Below are 18659 nucleotides of genomic sequence, written 5' to 3' on the forward strand. Positions count from 1 at the left end.
GTTTTCCCCTGGACTCTTAGGAATTTTGTTATCATGTTGTTGTTACTGTTGTATTTTGTAAAGATACAATCTGCGGTTGTGAGAGATGCGTCTCAACTAAGTTTCAGTGTCTCAATCTCAATACCTGCTCCATTTTTATGTGCTACCATTGGCCACAGCCGAAGCCTGCCTGTTGTTAATTAATCATTTCCACTAGGCACTTAATTAGTGTCTTAATTAGGATCATCATTGAAGAGCAGGCCGCGGCATCCGGAGGCAGCTGCACGTTGAGGAGCTTTAACTGCCCTTCTGGTTCTCGGAAAGCTTAGACGAGAGGGAACCCAACGCTGCTTCCAGTGTCTTTGTTTTCTCTTTGTCCTCCTCAAAGAAGACCCTGGGAAGTGATTAACTGTCTGTGACATGTCTGTGTTCTCTCCCACATGCAGAAATAAGGGAGCATAGCTACATAGAAACGAACAGGAAGCCAGCCCTGGTTATTGACTGTGTGTGAGGGCACGGGAGTCAAGTTTTGTATTTGTTTTTTTCTTTTTAGGTCACACCTGGTGATGCTTAGCGGTTACTCCTGGTTCTGCACTCACTAGGGATCACTCCGAGCAATGCTCGGGGGACCATATGGGATGCTGGAGACCGAACCCCTGTTGGCCGTGTGCAAGGCAAATGCCATACACACTGTACTCTCGGCCCCCAGCCAAGTTGCTTCAAGGGCAGAACCTTAGACTCTACATTTTTAATATGACAGAGTATTTGATTTTTCTCTGAAACGTAAAGTTTTTTCCTTCTGGCATCATTGTCATTTTTTGTTTTTTTGGTATTACATTTTTTGAAATACTGTCTTATTGTTTCTGGAGGAAATGAGCACTCCATTTTCTTTTCTTTTGTTTTTTTCCACCCCTCAGGAGAATATGGAAAAATGAGGCGAAGGAGCATCATCTTACCTTATTTTTTTCTACAGAGTAGAAATTGGGCTGGGGGTGGAAGGTATGATCAAGTAACTCCCCAATTATTTCTCCCAGACCTATTAGTTACGATGTAATTTTGTCACAATAAGATAAAAGTAAATGCACCAGTGGCCTCTATTTTATAAAAAAAAGGGAGTCCCTTGAGTCAGGATTCCAAATGAGGTCAGGCAGGAATTGTGAGTGCTGGTTTTTTTTTTTTTTTTTGTCTTGAGCCTGTTTTCTTCATTCTTTTGACTGTATACAGACTTTCCTATGATTTAGGTAAATTGTGAACTTGGTACCAGAATCAAATGAAATATTTTATGTCCAGCAGATTTGCTGCTGCTGCTTCCAGGAGAAGTAGAACAGGACTTCTGCGCCAGCGTTCCCTCCTTCATCCCTTCCGTGAACCGGCCGCTTGCCCCTGAAGTAAAGCCAGGACCCCCTATGAGAGGAGCCCCCGTACAAATGGAAGAGGTACTCCATGGGGAATTCATCATCTCAAAAATGCCATGGAGGGGCTGGAGCGATAGCACAGCGGGTAGGGTGTTTGCCTTGCACGCGGCCGACCCGGGTTCGAATCCCAGCATCCCATATGGTCCCCTGAGCACGGCTAGGGGTGATTCCTGAGTGCAGAGCCAGGAGTAACCCCTGTGCATCGCCAGGTGTGACCCAAAAAGCAAAAAAAAAAAAAATGCCATGGATATCATCCACTGTTCTTTTCAGAGACTGGAAAAATTGAGCATTTAAGTTGCCTAATTGGGTGCCTCTCCTGGCCATCTCTCTTTGGAACATGAGTGTTTCTTTTTAAGCAGAGGGTGCCGTTATGCTTTGACATGGAAATGATTCTGGTGTCATGATGCACACACCGTGTCCAGGACAGCGCTGCCTGGGGATTTTGCACCAGGACAGATAGACCAGTTTCTCATAGCCTTAAGTGCGACCCGGCCATATCTTCTTTTATTATTATTATTATTTTTTCTATGATCATACAGGGGGTGGAGCAATAGCACAGCGGGTAAGGTGTTTGCCTTGCACATGGCCAATCCGGGTTCGATTCCTCCACCCCTCTCAGAGAGCCCAGCAAGCTACCCAGAGTATCCCACTCGCACTGTAGAGCCTGGCAAGCTACCTGTGGCGTATTTGATATGCCAAAAACAGTACAACAAGTCTCACAATGGAGACGTTACTCGTGCCCGCTTGAGCAAATTGATGAGCAACGGGATGACAGTGATACAGTGATGCAGTGATGATCATACAGACTCTTTGTATTAGTTAAGATAAAGCCAGCTGCTCTTGGAGAGAATCCTAATGCGAATTCATTAGGCTGAAAGGGGATAGGAGTTTGTTTCTCTCCGGAAAGTCTGTGGAATCTTTCAAGCGCTTTAGCTGAGCTGGTAGCTCTGATTCCTGGGGCCATCAGGGACAGGGCCCGCTGTCCATCTCTGCTGTGTCTTAGACTGGTGGGGAACTTTGGGTCTGCTAGCCACAGACAGTCTATGCTCAAAAACCCATCGCTACAGAATGGGGCAGATCTGGATGCACCGGCTCCCCGCAGCCCATCTGCTGCTTTGGCCTGGCCCACCAGTGATGGCCCACCAGTGATGTTATAAACAGCTCAGTGGCCCCAGAGAGAAAAAAGTCCCCCACCCTTGCCTTAGGACAGTGTACTACACTGTCCACAGTCAAGTTATTGTCCTACCTGGAGGATGGGAAAGAGCCAGGGGCTATGATGTTCCCTCAAGGTTTGAACCTCATTGGTGACCTTGCAGTCAGACAGTCCTACCTGGTCGCGGGAAGGCTGGGATATATCTCCCGGTCACGCGCTTCCTGGGGAAAAGCTGGGAGAATGAAGTTCGTGCTGCACTTCTGTCATCTTCAGTGTAGAGCATGGATGTTGTGCATCTATTTTGTTCTTACTGTTGTTGGATTGGTGGTGATGCGGCGTGGGGGCGGAGGGGGGTCCAGCAATGCTCAGGGGACCTGCCAATTCTGGACCAACCTCAGCTAGGGGGTTCAGTGTTAGAGCCAGAGGATGTGGTGCTGCTCAGGCCTTGTGGTGCTAGACATTACCTGGGCCACCTTGGTTTAGCTCAGGGGTCCCCCAAGGATGATCTGAGGCTTCCAGGGCTATACTCGGCAGTGCTTTGGGGTCCCCATATAATGCCGGGGGATTATAATATGCATTATATATAATGCATATAATATATATGCATTGACTGTATGCAAGGCATGTGCCCTAACCGTGTGCACTCTCTCTGACCCTTGAAACTGTTCATCTTTTGTTATCATTTGCCATTCTTTCCTACTAAAAATATCTGCATCAGCTGAGGCTGCTGGTGGTTTGGGGAAGGAGCATGGAAGAGGATTAGGCGCAAGAAGTTGTTACAAACCCTTCATTACTGTGTTCTAATAAATCCTTATAGGGTATATCTGAGGCATCACTCAGATACTAGTCACTTACCCCAATATCAAAACAGTCCATTGGAAATAGACCGCATACTTCGAATTTTAGGCACCCCTTTCTCATAGAGCTTTTTGGTCATGGACATCACAAAAGTATATGTAGAACGCTTGCTCTCTTATATTAAAACATCAAATTGGTTCCCAGATAAACTGCCAGGGATAGCTATTTTTCAGCATGATTTTAGAATTAGAGATGGCTTTTTTTTCTGAGTAGGATGGGTTTACAAGGTTTTTTTTTTTTTTTTAGCAGTAATCAGTTTCTTTTAAAGACTTTTTCATGCTTGTGACTTCAGCTGTAACCATGTACATTTTTAGACTAGCCAGTGGTCACGGCACCTCGTACTTATAAAAATTGTTGTAAGAATGGTATTATTTATTTATTTATTTATTTTTACGTTGAATAAGGTGCTTGTCTTTTTTTTTATTTTTTAACTTTATTTTCATAAGGTTGTTCACATTAATTGATAAATTCAGTATATCAACACCAATCCCACCACCATTACACCTTCCCACCACTATTATTTTGAATTTTCTCACCACCATTCAAGCCTGCCTGCCACAGGCAGATTCTAGATAATTTATTTTCTATTGCTTATTATGAATATCATGAGGGGGTCCCATGGCCGCTCCTGGAATTCTAAATATGTAAATGATTGGGGTCCAGAGACATCTCTGTAGGGAGCTAATTTATTTTGAGATTCATTCGTGAGTCTCTAGATCACCGGGGTTTCGTCTGGAGTGGGCGGGGAAGGGACACCCCCTCCACCTGAGGAGCCCTGGTGAAATCAGCTCAGCACGGGCCCGGGAGATCTCCGGCGAGCTGCTGCCTTCTGGGATTCACTGCTGCATCTCATAAGAATGGTTTTAGTTGGTGGGTCACGGGAGAGTAAAAAATTATTTTTGAATTCATCAAGTAGCAATTTAAAACCCATCCTATGGCAATAGGACGAAATGGTGCAGCAGGTAGGGTGTTTGCCTTGTCTTGCACACACCAACGCAAGTTCCATCCTGGCATCCCATGTGGTACCTTGCTCCCGCCAGGAGTAATTCCTGAGTGCAGAGCCAGGAATAACCTCTGAGCATCACTGGGTGTGGGCCAACACAAATAAACATAAAAACCAACACACAAATGCACCTTTCTTTCCAAAAATATAAACATTTACAAAAACATTGGAGTCAAAATGATATGGGCAGTTTTTGTTTGGCAACTCATAAACCATCATTCATAATTTTTGCTGTTCTTGGAATATCTAAAGCAGAATCTTGGGTGGAGTTTTTATTTCTAATCATTATTTGTTATGAAAACTTTCAGAATTATTTAGAATCACAGTAGTATACCAGTTGTTCCTTGGTTTAATAGTTTAAAACTTACTTTGAAGCACCAATATCAGAGTATAATCATATATTTCCAATAAATATTATTTTGTATTTTATAAAATATATTTTGTTTATTTTTAACTTTTTCTTTAAAAGCTTACCAAAGGGCTATTTGGGGCCTGAGATGGTAAATGTATTCTGTGACTTCAATCTCAGAATTTGCAAATATCTCCTGAATGCCTGGACTTTCTCTTACTTACCTAAGAAGAACCCATCAGCTTCCTGATATAGATTGGACCAATTTAATTCTTCCTTCAGCGTTGTTTTTTATACATGGATTCTTTTCATGTAGAATCGCACCTTTCCCAATAACTTCCACCTTTTATTTCTAAATAAGTTCTTAAGTTCTTAGTTATTACGTTTTGAAGAATTTTGGAAGTTTTGGAGCACTTTAAAGAATTTTTAACATTAATAGGAGTTTGTGTTAAGAAAATTAAAAAATTATGATTTTGGGATGGAGTGATAGTACAACAGGTAAGTATTTGCCTTGTACATGGCTGACCTGGGTTTTATCCCTGGCATCCCATATGGTTCCCTGAGCACTGCCAGAAGTAATTCCTGAGTATCTCCTGAGCATTACCAGGGATGACCCACCCAAAAAGTTAAAAAAAAAGTTTTTTTTTTCCTACACCCTCAAACCACAGAAATGGTCAAAGAAGAAACTTCTGTTTATCTTTTATTAAGACCTCCAGTTTTTGCAATTCATAATGGTACTCTAAATTTTTTCACTTAAAAAAGACAGTTTATTTACCATATTACTTGGTAAGATAGCCTATGGCTAAATGCTGCATTATTGATCTGAGCATTAGTTCTGTTTTCTTTAATTTGCCTGTGTACTACTATGAATGGAAATGATTCTTTCTGTAACAGTGTCTCTGTGAGACTAAGTCACATGAGCAATTTTAAGGAAACTAGCAGTTTTCTATTAGTGTACAAACTCTATTTCCTGAGAGGCTACAAAAGATTTCAATTAGATCTGAAATTAGACACCTGAAATCCACATATTTCTCTCAGCAGCTCCTTAGGCAAAAATAACAAGTTAATAACTTAATTCGCAGTTGTTTCCTGCTTCGAAGCAGGGGATTTGGAGTTCCATTGCACAAATTCTTCTCTTTGAAGTAGGTCAGGATTTCAGTTTGTAATCTAAAAACCTTGGAGTCTTAGTAGCTTAGAACCCTAGAATGAACCTGGCTTGAAAGAACAGCGTTCTCAAAGTGTGCCACCACAGCCAACAGCTGAAACCCACCCGGGGACTTGCAGCCTTCCTTTCCTTCAAGCGCTGTCCTTTCAAAGCTGACTTCATGGGGCAGGGAGCCACCGGTTTCTCGTGTGCTCCATGTCCCAGAACACTAAATTCACTCTACGGGCAAATGAATTCATTGAACTGCAGAAAGGTTGGGATTGGTGCTGAGTTTGCTGGACCATGCATATTGTGGAATTGGGGTCAATATGTATTGATATCTATTGACATCAGCATAAGAATCAATATCCTCGTTAACCTCTGGGGTGTGATTTTCAGAGAGACGAAGGTAAGGGCGTCATTCTTTCTCTGTTCTTTATTCTCCCTCCTTCCCCTCGACACTGCAGGCGTGTCCAAGTCTTCCATTCTGATGTGAGCAAGGAAACTACCTTCAGCAGTTTTTAGGTTACCTTGAGTCTTTCCTCTTCTGTTCTTCATGGCATTAGACACCTGAGTCATCCATAGATTTAACTCTCCTGCCGCTCTCTGCTCCCGTTCCTGAATTCCTCGTTCGATGTTCTGCATGATACCCTTGTTTCAATCACCTGCATAGATGTATTTGGATTTGAGTCATTTTAATACTGCCCAATCCTATTGAACACATGTCAGACTCAATTTTCTTTTTTTTGTTTTTCAAGCCACACCCAGCAGTGTTCAGGGGCTACTTCTGGAATGTTGCATAGGCAAGCACCGCGCAGTGCCAAGATCGAACTCAGGCATCCTTACGCACCACTCGTGTGCTCGCCTGGTGTGCTTCCTTCCCGAGTCTCTTAGCCTTATTTTAATGAGTCTCTCTAACATGTTTGACACCCATAGTCACCCCTGGCACTCCATTGGTTTGCGTTCCATTGCTCTCCTCAGAAATTTTTTTTGTTCTTTTTGGGTCACACCTGGCGATGCACAGGGGTTACTCCTGGCTCTGCACTCAGGAATCATCCCTGGCGGTGCTCAGGGGACCATATGGGCTGTTGGGAATTGAACCCGGATCATCTGCGTGCCAGGCAAATGCCCTACCCACTGTACTATCACTCCAGCCCCAGCCTCAGAAATGTTTTAAAATATTTTTTATTAGTGAATCACCATGAGGTACAGTTACAGACTTACAAACTTTGGTGCTTGTGTTCCAATCATAAAATGCTAGAGTACCCATCCCTCCACCAGTGCCCATTCTCCACCACCGATGATCCCAGTATCCCTCCCAGGCCCCCATCCCCCCACCCCTTGTGGCAGGGCATTCCCTTTTGCTCTCTTTCTCCTTTTGGGTGTTGTGGTTTGCAATAGAGGTATTGAGTGGCCATCATGTTCGATCGATAGCCTACTTTCAGCACGCATCTCCCATCCTGAGCGGGTCCTCCAACCACACTTTACTTGGTGGTCCCTTCTCTATCTGAGCTGCCTTTTCCCCCAGCAAGTGAGGCTGGCTTCCAAGACTTGGAGTACACCTCCTGGCCCTTATTTCCACTGTTCTGGGGTGTTAGTCTCCCATTCTGTTACTTTATATTCCACTGATGAGTGCAGTCTATGTCTCTCTCTCTTTCTGACTCATTTCACTGAACATGATACTTTCTGTGCTGATCCACTTATATGCAAAGTTCATGACTTCAACTCTCAGAGATTTTTTTTTTGTGTGCTTAGTTTGACATTGTTTTGTGGAAGCACGGGTGAGAGGGTAAACAATTGTTTCCTGGCTGGAACCAGCATCAGTGTGGGGTTGCCAGTTCTCCCCTGGCTTGTGTGGCTATTTCTGGGTGTTATTTTTGTTTCTCCTGGCAACCCAGAGAGGTGCACATTCCTTGGCTGGGGGACTCACTTCTCCCCGTCTATGAATACTGAGTGTGCATGGGGCCCCCTCCGTGAGAAGTGCACTTCTGGCCAGGGCTGGTTCTGCTTTGTGCCCTGAGGTCTGTGACAGACTGCTCCTCACCTCGCTCCCCCAAACGCCACCTTGTTTTTTTATAAGCTTGAGTCAAGTGGGTTGAAAAATGAATGAGCAAATAAATACACACTATCATTGTGGATGAGAAGTGTTTGAGGTCTCTAATGGAAAAGTTTGATACTGTTTTGTGACCAGAAAAGGGTCAGAGGTACAAATGTTCACATTCGTAGAGAAGTTTGCCTGTGATCAAAATTATTTCACTGTAAGTCATTTTCCTTGAAGTGCGGGTTTCTAAGAATCTATAAGAGGCAGCAGTTGAGGGCTTACTGTGTTTTTCTTTCCATCTTTCTCCTTTGGGGTTGTCCCTCCATCCACTCTTGAGTTCATTTTCCTTGGAGCTCTGTGCCCAGCCTGCAGTTCTTCCCACAGACAGCCTCGATCTAGTTTCATTTTGAGGGCCTGGAGAGGTAGTACAGCAGGTAGGATGGCTCTCCAGCATCCCATCTCGTCCCCCATGCCCTGCCAAGGGTGATCCCTGAGCACAGAGCCAGGAGTAAGCCCTGAGCACTGCTGGGTATAGCCCCCAAACCAAAAATAAAGCCTTTTCATCTTGAGACCACTAGACTTTGATGCTGATGTGTTTATTTGGCCCCTCCTAAGCTGTGCTCAGATAACCCAGGGGCCACTCTTATTGATATCTGCTACTTGGGCCCGAGAGCTATGTCGTGTCCAGTGGTGCTGAGTTCTATTTTACCACTGGTCTATCTCCCAAGCCCTTGTGTGTGTGTGTGTGTTTTTTTTTTCTTCTTCCAGGGATCAAAAACTAAACCTCACATATGATGCAACCACTGAACCAGATCCTGACCCATTTTGTCTAATTTAAAACTGTACTCCAGCCTCAGAAGGGAGTGACTGAATGGCATCTAGTGAGTGACTAGAAAGGGCGAGGCAGGCTTTAGAGCCTGCAGGTAGGGTTCAAAGTCACCTGTGCACAGGACACACATAAATAATGGCAACATCAAGCCTGCTAGATCTGTGGACGCCAGGCAGACAAGGGCAGCAAGAAATCCATCCGACTGGATGCACTGACCCTCCTGGGGTTGCGGAGAATAGCTCCAGAGTGTGGGCAGGTGTTTGCAGGACTCAGTGCTTACTGCTAAGGAGGGCCAGGGATGGCAGAGCCCTTGTATTTGGGGAAAGGAGCTGGTGGCGAGAGTGTGTTGGTGTTTCTTCTCTCGAACTGGCCTCAGCAGTATCGTTCTGCTGTCACTTGGGCAGTGATGATTACCACTGTCTCACAAAGCGACTGAAGTGGGGCTCGAGGAGATAACTTACCTGGCTGGACTGCAGGCATGCTTTGCATGTGGGTGCCCAGGGTTCGATCTCTCTGAGTACACCAGGGAGTAGTCCTTGAGGCACCAATGCATGTTGTCCAAAGACCAACATGGAAGTGACCCAGGTGGACAGATCAGTCACTCTTGCAAATGGATTCACTTCTTGTGCAGTGGCTCCTTTAAAAGACTTTCATGGTATTATACAGAATGCTGGCTACATTTATTTTTTTCAGATGAGTGATTCTGCAAATTATTTTGCTTATTCAGAAAGAGTCTTTTCTCCCAAAGAGCTATGACTTGGCCTAGTGACATCAAGGTTGATTTATGCTGGGGTTTATGGTTGTGGTGGTGGTGGTGATGGTTGTCGAGAAGAGGACGCTTTGTCTGAAATACTGAGGGTGGGGGGTTGGTCATTGGTAACTCAAATCTTGGTTTTCTTCCTTACTAATTGTGTGGCCTTGGACACGTTCCTCACCCTTGCAGAAGGGTGTGGAGGTGCCCGGTGGCAGGGCTCTGGAAGATTACTGATTGTGCCCAGAGGGCTCCTCCTTCGGGAACTGTCATTTCCCTCCTCTGGGAACTTCACCCCTGCAGTTTCTGTCATCATCTTCCTTGGAAAGTGCATAGACACTTCCTCATAAAGAGGCATATTCTGGGTCCTGAGGTTTGTTCTCTGGCCCATTGAACAGGGAGGTATGCTTGCAGTTCATACTGTGCACCATACTGGGAGGTGCAGTTTACAAAGACAGGGGCTGGCGCGATAGTACAGCAGGTAGGGCGTTTGCCTTGCATGGATTCGATCCTCAGCATCCCATATGGTACCCTGAGCACTGCCAGGAGTAATTCCTGAGTGCATGAGCCAGGAGTTATCCCTGAGCATTGCCGGGTGTGACCCAAAAAGAAAAAAAAAAAAGGCAACATGGTGGCGGAACAAACAGAAAATGCTAATTTTCTGTTTTGTTTTTTTTTTATTTCATCTGTAAGAGCAGCAGCATGTTGTTTCTTTGCTTTATAGTCCGTTTTCAAGAATATCACAAAATGCACTCAATAAGATCGTTTGCCACGGGAGAATATTTAAGTTGATAATAACTTTAGGGCATTTTCCTGTCATTCTTGCGTAAATCTTAATTTTCAATTTTTCAGCATCACCATACATATGATAGGCATAGAGGTGCCTTGATTTCATTGCCTCACACTTCATTTGCTTTTGGAAAGGCTTCTTAGGGGATGACATAGGAGATTTAAGATAGTCTCTTTTGTTTATTGGAAAATACGCTTGGAAAAACAATCTGCCTTACTTTAGAAGGCCTTTAAAACGTAGATTATGAATAACTTGATATAAAAATGTTACATCTCTTTGCAGGTATACCATCTTGTATATAAGCTCCAGAGTATTTTAAAATTTTTATCATAGAATAAAAGGTATTCTCAAGATTTAAATTTAAGATGATAATTATATTTTTATTTTTTCATATTTCCCTTTCCTTCCCTATGTTTTATTGTGGTTGTTCCTTTGATGTTGGGGACACAGTAGTTGCATATAGGATTGCACATGAAGCTCTGTAGATAGTACCCAGTGATGTGGGGTGATGCCAAGTTTGAACTGTCAGCCTCTGGCACGAAGAATCGGTACCCTATCACTGAGCCACATCCCTGGGTCCGAAGCTGAGTTTTGCAGTTCCAACTGTTATAGGCCAGGAACTACAATCATTATGTGAAATATTAAGTATATTAATTGTTCTTTTGGATATTTGAAGATTGTTTGATAACAATTTTGTTTTTCTTTTTGGGTCACACCTGTCGATGCACAGGGGTTACTCCTGGCTCATGCACTCAGGAATTACTCCTGGCATTGCTCTGGGGACTATATGGGATGCTGGGAATCAAACCCAGGTCAGCTGCATGCAAGGAAAACGCCCCACCTGCTGTACTATCGGTCCAGCCCAAATAACGATTTTTTTTTTTAGTAAGTGGTGACAGTGTAAGGTTGATCTAAATCTTAAAGTATGTTTTCCCATATTTTAATGTAGCTTAGTGTTATTATTTGCCACTAGCCCTGACAATACAAGTGGTAAAAATGTAATGAATGTGTGCAAAAGAGACTTTCTGATTTCTGCCGCGGGCAGAATTAGTTAATGATATTCATTCAGATGCAGGATGGTACAAATGGGGCATATTAAGAAGCTTAAATTAGGTCAAATTGAATAATTGAATTTATTCCTTTACTTAAAAACAGCTTAATCAGCTGAGAGTGCTAAAGCCTAAAAAAAAGTTTGATTAAATATTAATAGGGAGTTTGTGCTTTCAGCTTTATCTTCATTTACAACAATTGCATATGTTTTCCCTCCTTTGTTACCTTTTATAGATACTCGGAGATGAAGTTCAGCCCTTCTCACTCGATGAGGAATTTGATTACGACAGTGTGGTACTAACCCCCAAGTTCACCCCGGCAGAGATGCGAGCCATCCAAGAGCAGAAGAGAAAGGATGCCAGCACGGACGTCGAGGCGCCCCAGGACCCACTCACTGAGACATCTTAGTGCCACTTTCCTTTTGTTAATTTATTAGAATTCAAATTAAGTCTTTCACAATCCCCTTCCTAGGAATGTATGTGTGAACAGATTTATCAGAGTTATTTGTTGGAAGGAGATGTGAATAACGAGACCAAGGATATCTCCCGCCCCTCTGGATTCTCTTCTGTTAATGTTGCTGCATCCTCTGGCTGATAGAGGGTGATAAAAATGGGGACAGGAAGCAACATTTACTAAAGTGCCTTTTTTTTGTTTTAACGAGTTCATATATAAGGCTTTTAATGTTTTCACGGAGACAGTGTTAACTACCCCGCACTCACCACTCAAGTACTAATTTATCTTTCCACTGCAGTCCATTGAACGCCTTCATCATTTTAGCCCACTCCCCTCCCCCTCCACTTTGATGAACTAAAGGTTTGCTTCGGTTTGTTTCTTTCTATACCACAGATTACATACGAGTGAGATCATCTGGCATTCGTCTTTCTGTTTCTCCACGTGTTTTGTATAGGCTTTGCTTTGCTTTTGGGTGCCATACTTTTTTTTAGGGGGGAAAGAGGTACCAGGGATCAAACCAGGATCTCATGCATGTGAGGTAACCGCTCTTCCGTTGAGCCTCTTCCCTGACACAGTTCACATTTTTGTTGAGAACACTCTAACGAGGTAATGTGTGGTGTGTGACGAAGATTAGGAAATCATCCCACCTTCTTGATTACACACAGAACACATCGTCACGCACAGAGAAAAACTGATTAGGTGGTAGATCTCTGGTCTTAGCCATCCAGAGGTAGTGGGACGACTGTGAATACTGAGCTGGGCTTCTAGAATTGATTGGGAAGACTTTGAACGAAAGAGAAGTCACCTGAAAATTGATTATATGTCATATATTAAAATCTTGCGCTTTGTTATTAACTTTTGAGCCATGTGTGAGAGTTATTTTAAAATACAAGGAATCCCCCCATGTCTTCAGAAGCTTAAAATGTAATTTGAGAAGGCAAGACAGAGAAGCAGCTGGAGAATATAAAATCAGAGTGCTGTGGAGAAAACCTTTCCTGTGGTAAGAGGAGAAAAGAAGGAATATCACAAAAGAAAGGGGGTTATGTATAAAGCATTTTTTATCACTGAAGGAATCAATAACAGAGAGATAAATGTAGTTAGTCTTAATTAGTTTTTATACAGGCCATTACTTCTGCGCATGTGTACATGTACGTGTGTGTATAACCACAAAAACGCCATTTGTAATCTTTAAGAAAGAGAATTCTTGATTTAATGTTGCAATAGAGTCAAGTGATTTCTCCATCTATCTTTCTTTAGTGAACAAACTTAAAAACCTCCACTTCAGTGCCATCCCGTATGCTAGGCAATGTAAAGGTTCATATAAGTTAGACATGGTCTGACTTACTGGGGGAGATAAGTGAATACACAGATAATTACAGTAGAGCGTCTGTGTTCAGTAGAATAGCCCCTGGGCTATATGTGGCTACTGAGCACTTGAAATGTAGCTAGTGTGACTAAGGGAGTGAATTTTAAATCAGAATTTTATTTCGGTTTAAAACAAAAATTGATGCCCAGGGATTGTAGCTCAGTGGTAGAATGTATGCCTACTATAAGTAAAGTCCTGATAAGTAAAGTCCTGATGGTGATCCCCACCATCACAAAAGTATAAAATAAATGGAAATAGAAGTTGCACTTTGATGCAGTTATGTAACTTTTTTCTCAAGTACATTTGTAACAAGCTGTATATGTCGATTTTTTTTCAAGTATAAATTTTATGGCACGAAATCTAGATTATTTTTGATGGCAGTGTAGTGACTATATTTAAAGTGTTTTGAATGTAAACTACATATTGGATTTCAAAGAATTAATGTAAAAATGGTAGAAATCCTTGTTATTTTTTTTAACTTTTTATTAAATCACCATGTGGAAAGTTAAAAAGTTCTCAGGTTTATATGTCAGTTATACGATATTCAAACACCCATCCCTTCACCAGTGCCCATATTCCACCACCAAAAACCCCAGTATACCCCCCACCCCGACCCCCTACCCCCCTACTGTATAACTAATGAATTTCACTTCATTTTTTCTTTACCTTGATTACATTCCATAATTCAACACAAAACTCACTATAGTTGTTGGAGTTTCCACCCAAGAGAGACAGACCTACTACATTTGATAATTAGTTTTTCATTGCTGGAAATGAAGAGATATGTAGCCCCACTGCTACAAGTACATAACTCTCTCTCTCTCTTTTTTTTTTTCCTTTTTCCTTTTTCCTTTTCTTTTTCCCCCTCATCCCCCTTCCTGCGCCTCATAGTATGGTGTACGCCACGCCGAGTCGGCCAGCGTGGGGCTTTTGCTTAGTTCACAGTCCAGAGAGGTGGCTGCTACATTAATAACCTTCAATATTTCAACAAAAACTTACTGTTATTATTTGGAGTTTCCCCCCCAAGTCAGACCTGTTCAAAAGGAACCGTTTCACATTGCTGACAATTATAAATGTAAATTGTCATTTATAATTGTCTGTTTAAAGTCCAGGGAAAATTCTGCCAGAAATTACATAGCCCAGCTCACAGTCCCAGTGCATTGCTGTAAGAAGTCTCTGGATCCAAAGTCTTTAGGCACAGAGGGTCCGATTCGCGCTCAGCGGCTCCGGATTTATCTGGGCCGAGGGCGTGCCGGTTACGCCCCCTTCCCATGAGTTCCTGGGAGCCCCAAAAGTAAAAACCGAATACCTCTGGGTTTGGAGTCATAGAAGATGGCGCCTGCCACGTGGGTGCCGCCAGTCCGCCGCTTTCCGTGCAGGAAGACGGGGTGGGGAGGAAGAAAATCCACCCCTGGCAGTACAGAGTTGTAGCCCAGTTCGCAGTCCCAGTGCATTGCTATCGGATGCTGCACTGGATGCCCGAATGTGTTAGATCTCTGGAATCAAAGTCTTTAGGCGCAGAGGGTCCCAATCCTTGTTATTTTTTTAATATTGGTTACATGTATGAACAATATTATGGATGTGCCTGTTTAAAATTTATTATTATAATTAAGCAAACCTAATTTTAACCTTTTAATGAAACTACCAGGGCCCCAAACCATACATATGATTGGGATAGTTTTTATATGACAGCACTGAAGTCAAGTGTAATCTGTCTTGTGAAAATGGTGTGTGCAAGACTTTTTTGGGAGTATGGGTAGCTGGAGTTCAGTAATGCTTGGAAATTAGTGAGAGCTGAGGGATTTCCATAGAGAAAGTGACTTTTGAGGTTGGTCAAGAAAAATCAGTAGAAACTTTTGATTTCAATAGTTTGTATGAGAGAGGATAAGAATCTAAGTAATTGCAGATGGAAATGAAAGGTATGGATTTGATTGGATACTTCAAGGCTTAACTATAGCAGGGTTTGTTGATGATTGCAATATTTGAAAGCCATTGGGAGGTCAATACAAGATTTAAATACGAAATCGTTATACCACACTGACTTGAAGGAACAGCCATATTGTGATGTAATTGTGCATAAAACCAGAGACTGGCCATGGCCCTGGTTTGAATCCCCTGCTCACATATGGCCTCCTGAGCACTTTTTGGGGTCACTTCTGAACACAGAACCAGAACGAGTCTCTAACACCCACTGAAGGTTTTGCCCAAACCCCTGCCCAACCTCCCCTCCTTAAATTTTACTAGTATATTTTTATTAACTAGGTAGGGTGGATAGCATGCAAATGTTGTTGCTGACCACTCTATCTTTAGAATTGGTATACTAGCTTTTGATTTCATTCCTTTTGGCAATTCGTGCTTTTTTTTGGGGGGGGGCAGTTGTTTAATATAGCAATGTTTATGGCAGGTCTAGTTCCTTGAGGCCTCTTGTTTGAAGACAGTTTTATCTCAATTGTGCTGTTATTCCTATTTTGTTGTTTGTCTTTGGCTACATCCCACAGTGCTCAAGGGTTAGCGACTCCTGGCCCTGTGCTTGGGGGTTGCTCCTGGCAGCACTCTGCATTTTGGGGGATCTAACCTGGATTTCCCACACGCACAACATGCACTCCAACCCTTTGAGTTAACTCTCCAGACCCTGTCCTGTGCTTCTTGCCCTACCCCGCAGTGGGTCTCCAGGGCTGCCTGCCAGCCTAGTGAATTCTTTGAACTATCTTACAGGGTTTGTTTCACACTGACTGGAAAACCTTAAAAAAAAAAGAGCCTTAAGAAGCAGCCTGTGTGTTCCTAGGTTATGTATTGACCATAGAGATCAGACGAATAAAGACCAGCAGGTAAACAAATATTTCTAGGTGCAACGCCAAAATGGGAGGGAGAAATGGACATGAAAAGTGTTCAAGAATCTAGAACAGGAGGATGGCTAGATAATGCAGAGGGTATGGCACTGGCTTTGCATACGGCTGACCCGGGTTCCATCCCAGCATCCCACGTGGTCTCCTGAGAACTGCCAGGAGTGGTCCTTGAGCACAGAGCTAGGGTTAAGCTCTGAGCACTACTGGGTGTGTCCCCCTCCCCCCCCAACAAATTAAAAGAATCTAGAACAGTGTGATAGTTGCAACCCAAAATAGCATGAATGGAGAACTTTTATTTCTGGTCTGTGGTACATCCCCTAACCAGTTCAGTGTGGAGGTCCGTTGGGCAGATTGCTCCTTCAGATCTAACGTATGTACAATTTTAAGAGAAGGTTAGCCTGTATATTAAGGCCGGCCTGATATTGAATTTCCTTGCTATTTTCATCAAGAATTCTCTTTTCTGGGGGGCCAGAGTGGTAGTATAGCAGGTAGGGCACTTGCCTTGCATATAGCCGACCCAGGTTCACTCCCTGGGACCATGTATGGTCCCCCGAGCACCACAGGGAATAGTCACAGTGAGGAGAAAAAAAGAGAAAACGTCAGAAAATACTTGCTGAAGAAACCTACCTACCATTTTGAAATGCTGCTGGTATTCGTCACGCTTAATCTTGTGTTTATTTGTATATGTGCTTTCCCTGCAATCCCAAGGGCAAACAGCAAATCTCGTTAATTCTAGAATCTTTTGTAAGCACCATATCTTAGTCATTACGCTTCTTATTTTGACTTTCTTTCCTCACAAGATCCACTTGTATGAGTGCCAAAAGAGTGGATCATATTAAGATTTAGCCACCATTCAATCAACATTTATGTAGTATCAGATTTCTTTATTACAATTTTTCAAGGACTGGAGCGATAGCCCAGCGGGTAGGGCGTTTGCCTTGCACGAAGCCAACCTGGGTTTGATTGCTCCATCCCTCTTGGAGAGCCCAGCAAGCTACCGAGAAGTATCCCGTCCGTACAGCAGAGCCTGGCAAGCTACCAGTGGCATATTTGATACGCCAAAAACAGAAACAAGTTTCACAATGGAGACATTACTAGTGCCCGATCGAGCAAATCGATGAGCAATGGGATGACAGTGCAGTGCAGTGCAGTGCAATTTTTCAAAAATTCCATTCCACTCCCCCCGCTTCCCCTTTCCACTCCTGTCCCCATTTCTTTTTGTTCTGGCTGTAGTAACCAGGCCAGCACCCGCACCTGGCTTGCTGGTCACACATTTCTAGTGTGGGACATGCTGGGAAGTCGCACATCAGGCTGTAGTGCTTGCACCCTTGGCCAAGGTGCTCACCAGAATTTTCACACCTTTGCCCTGGTGCTTACAGGAGTGCTTGCTCTCTTAGTTGAAGCAAACATGTGCTGGTTGTGGTGCTCTCCGGGGGTTGCTGCAGTGGCTCACCAGCAATCGCCAGTTCTGCAGGGGCACTTGCAGAGCTATTTCGTGGTGTTGCTCACCAGGGGTCGCATCCCTTCTTCTGGTGCTCACACAGACCTTGCTGTGGGGTGGGGGAGTGGTAACAGAAATGCTCGTGGTGCCAGGATCACAGACAGCAGAGTTGCCAGGTTCAAACGGTCAGGACCACAGTTGGCCCAGGTGGGACTCGGGGGATCTGAGCTCATGACCAAAATGTTTGTAAGGCAGGTAGGTATTCTCAACCACTGTGTTTTTTTCTCCAGCCCTCTGTGTTACAATTTGTTACAGAAATAATGTCACGAACCCATTGAATTTATAGTAAAGAAATTAATTAAAAATATCTGTCTAAGCTGTGTTTGAATGTTGACTTACTGACATAGCTATCAGGAAAAAAAAAGGTAATTCTATTTAGTACAAAAGTGGGAGAAAAAAGATTCAACAATAAAATTCTAATGTAAGTAAATTTTGCATGAAGGCACAGAGGAAGATCCTTTGGCATCAAAATAATAGCAAGTCAGTAATAAAGGTTATGGTACATGATATATAATTATAATTCTTTTCATGTCTATAAAAATGTGCAGTGTTTCTAAAGAGTTTTTTTAGTTGGTTCCGCTTCAGATGGTAATAGATTATCTCCATTGTGTGCACTTAGAATATTGACATCCCTGTTAAGATTAAAAAAGTAAATCCAATAACTCTCCAAATTGTGTTAATATTGGCTATGTTCTCAGAAGAAATTAGCATCAATTTTAGTTTAGATTGAAAAGTATTTTCAAAGGATGGCTTATGTGCAAGTGTCGGTAATGGCGCTTGAAGTAATTAGAGTGTTTAACAACCAAGCAGAAAAAAACCCACTAATTATTCTCATATCCTCCCTACACACACACACACACACACCACACCACACCACACCACACACACACTATAGTACACACAAACACAAAGATAGAAGATTCTGGAAGGAATTTTAATCAGTGTATTTGAGAATTTCTAAAAACAATGTTTTCTTTTTCTTTACAAAAATGATTTTCTAGGTCCCTTGGGTTTAAAGAGTTCAGTGACTTTTAGAAGAATTAGCTTTTCTGGAAGAGGATTTAATTCCTGAAAAATATGTTATGCCCTTAAATGGTTTGGCTATAGTGTCATATTGTTGATGCACTGGCT

At 42.9% G+C, this 18659-nt stretch overlaps 1 protein-coding gene across 3 annotated transcripts in view; it reads left to right on the forward strand.

The window, feature by feature from the left end:
- IFTAP (intraflagellar transport associated protein) overlaps positions 1 to 12670 on the forward strand; it is a 77384-nt gene extending 64714 nt beyond the window's left edge. For all 3 annotated transcript variants that reach the window (XM_055143116.1, XM_055143117.1, XM_055143118.1), the window contains 2 exons: positions 1270 to 1415; positions 11597 to 12670. In XM_055143116.1, coding sequence (XP_054999091.1) covers positions 1270 to 1415; positions 11597 to 11770 — 320 coding nt within the window. In that variant the 3' untranslated portion in view covers positions 11771 to 12670. The remainder of the gene's footprint in view (positions 1 to 1269; positions 1416 to 11596) is intronic.
- The last annotated feature ends 5989 nt before the right edge of the window (positions 12671 to 18659 follow it).

The sequence above is a fragment of the Sorex araneus genome, chromosome 6 (assembly GCF_027595985.1).
Source record: "Sorex araneus isolate mSorAra2 chromosome 6, mSorAra2.pri, whole genome shotgun sequence".
In the NCBI taxonomy this organism is placed as follows: Eukaryota; Metazoa; Chordata; class Mammalia; order Eulipotyphla; family Soricidae; genus Sorex; species Sorex araneus.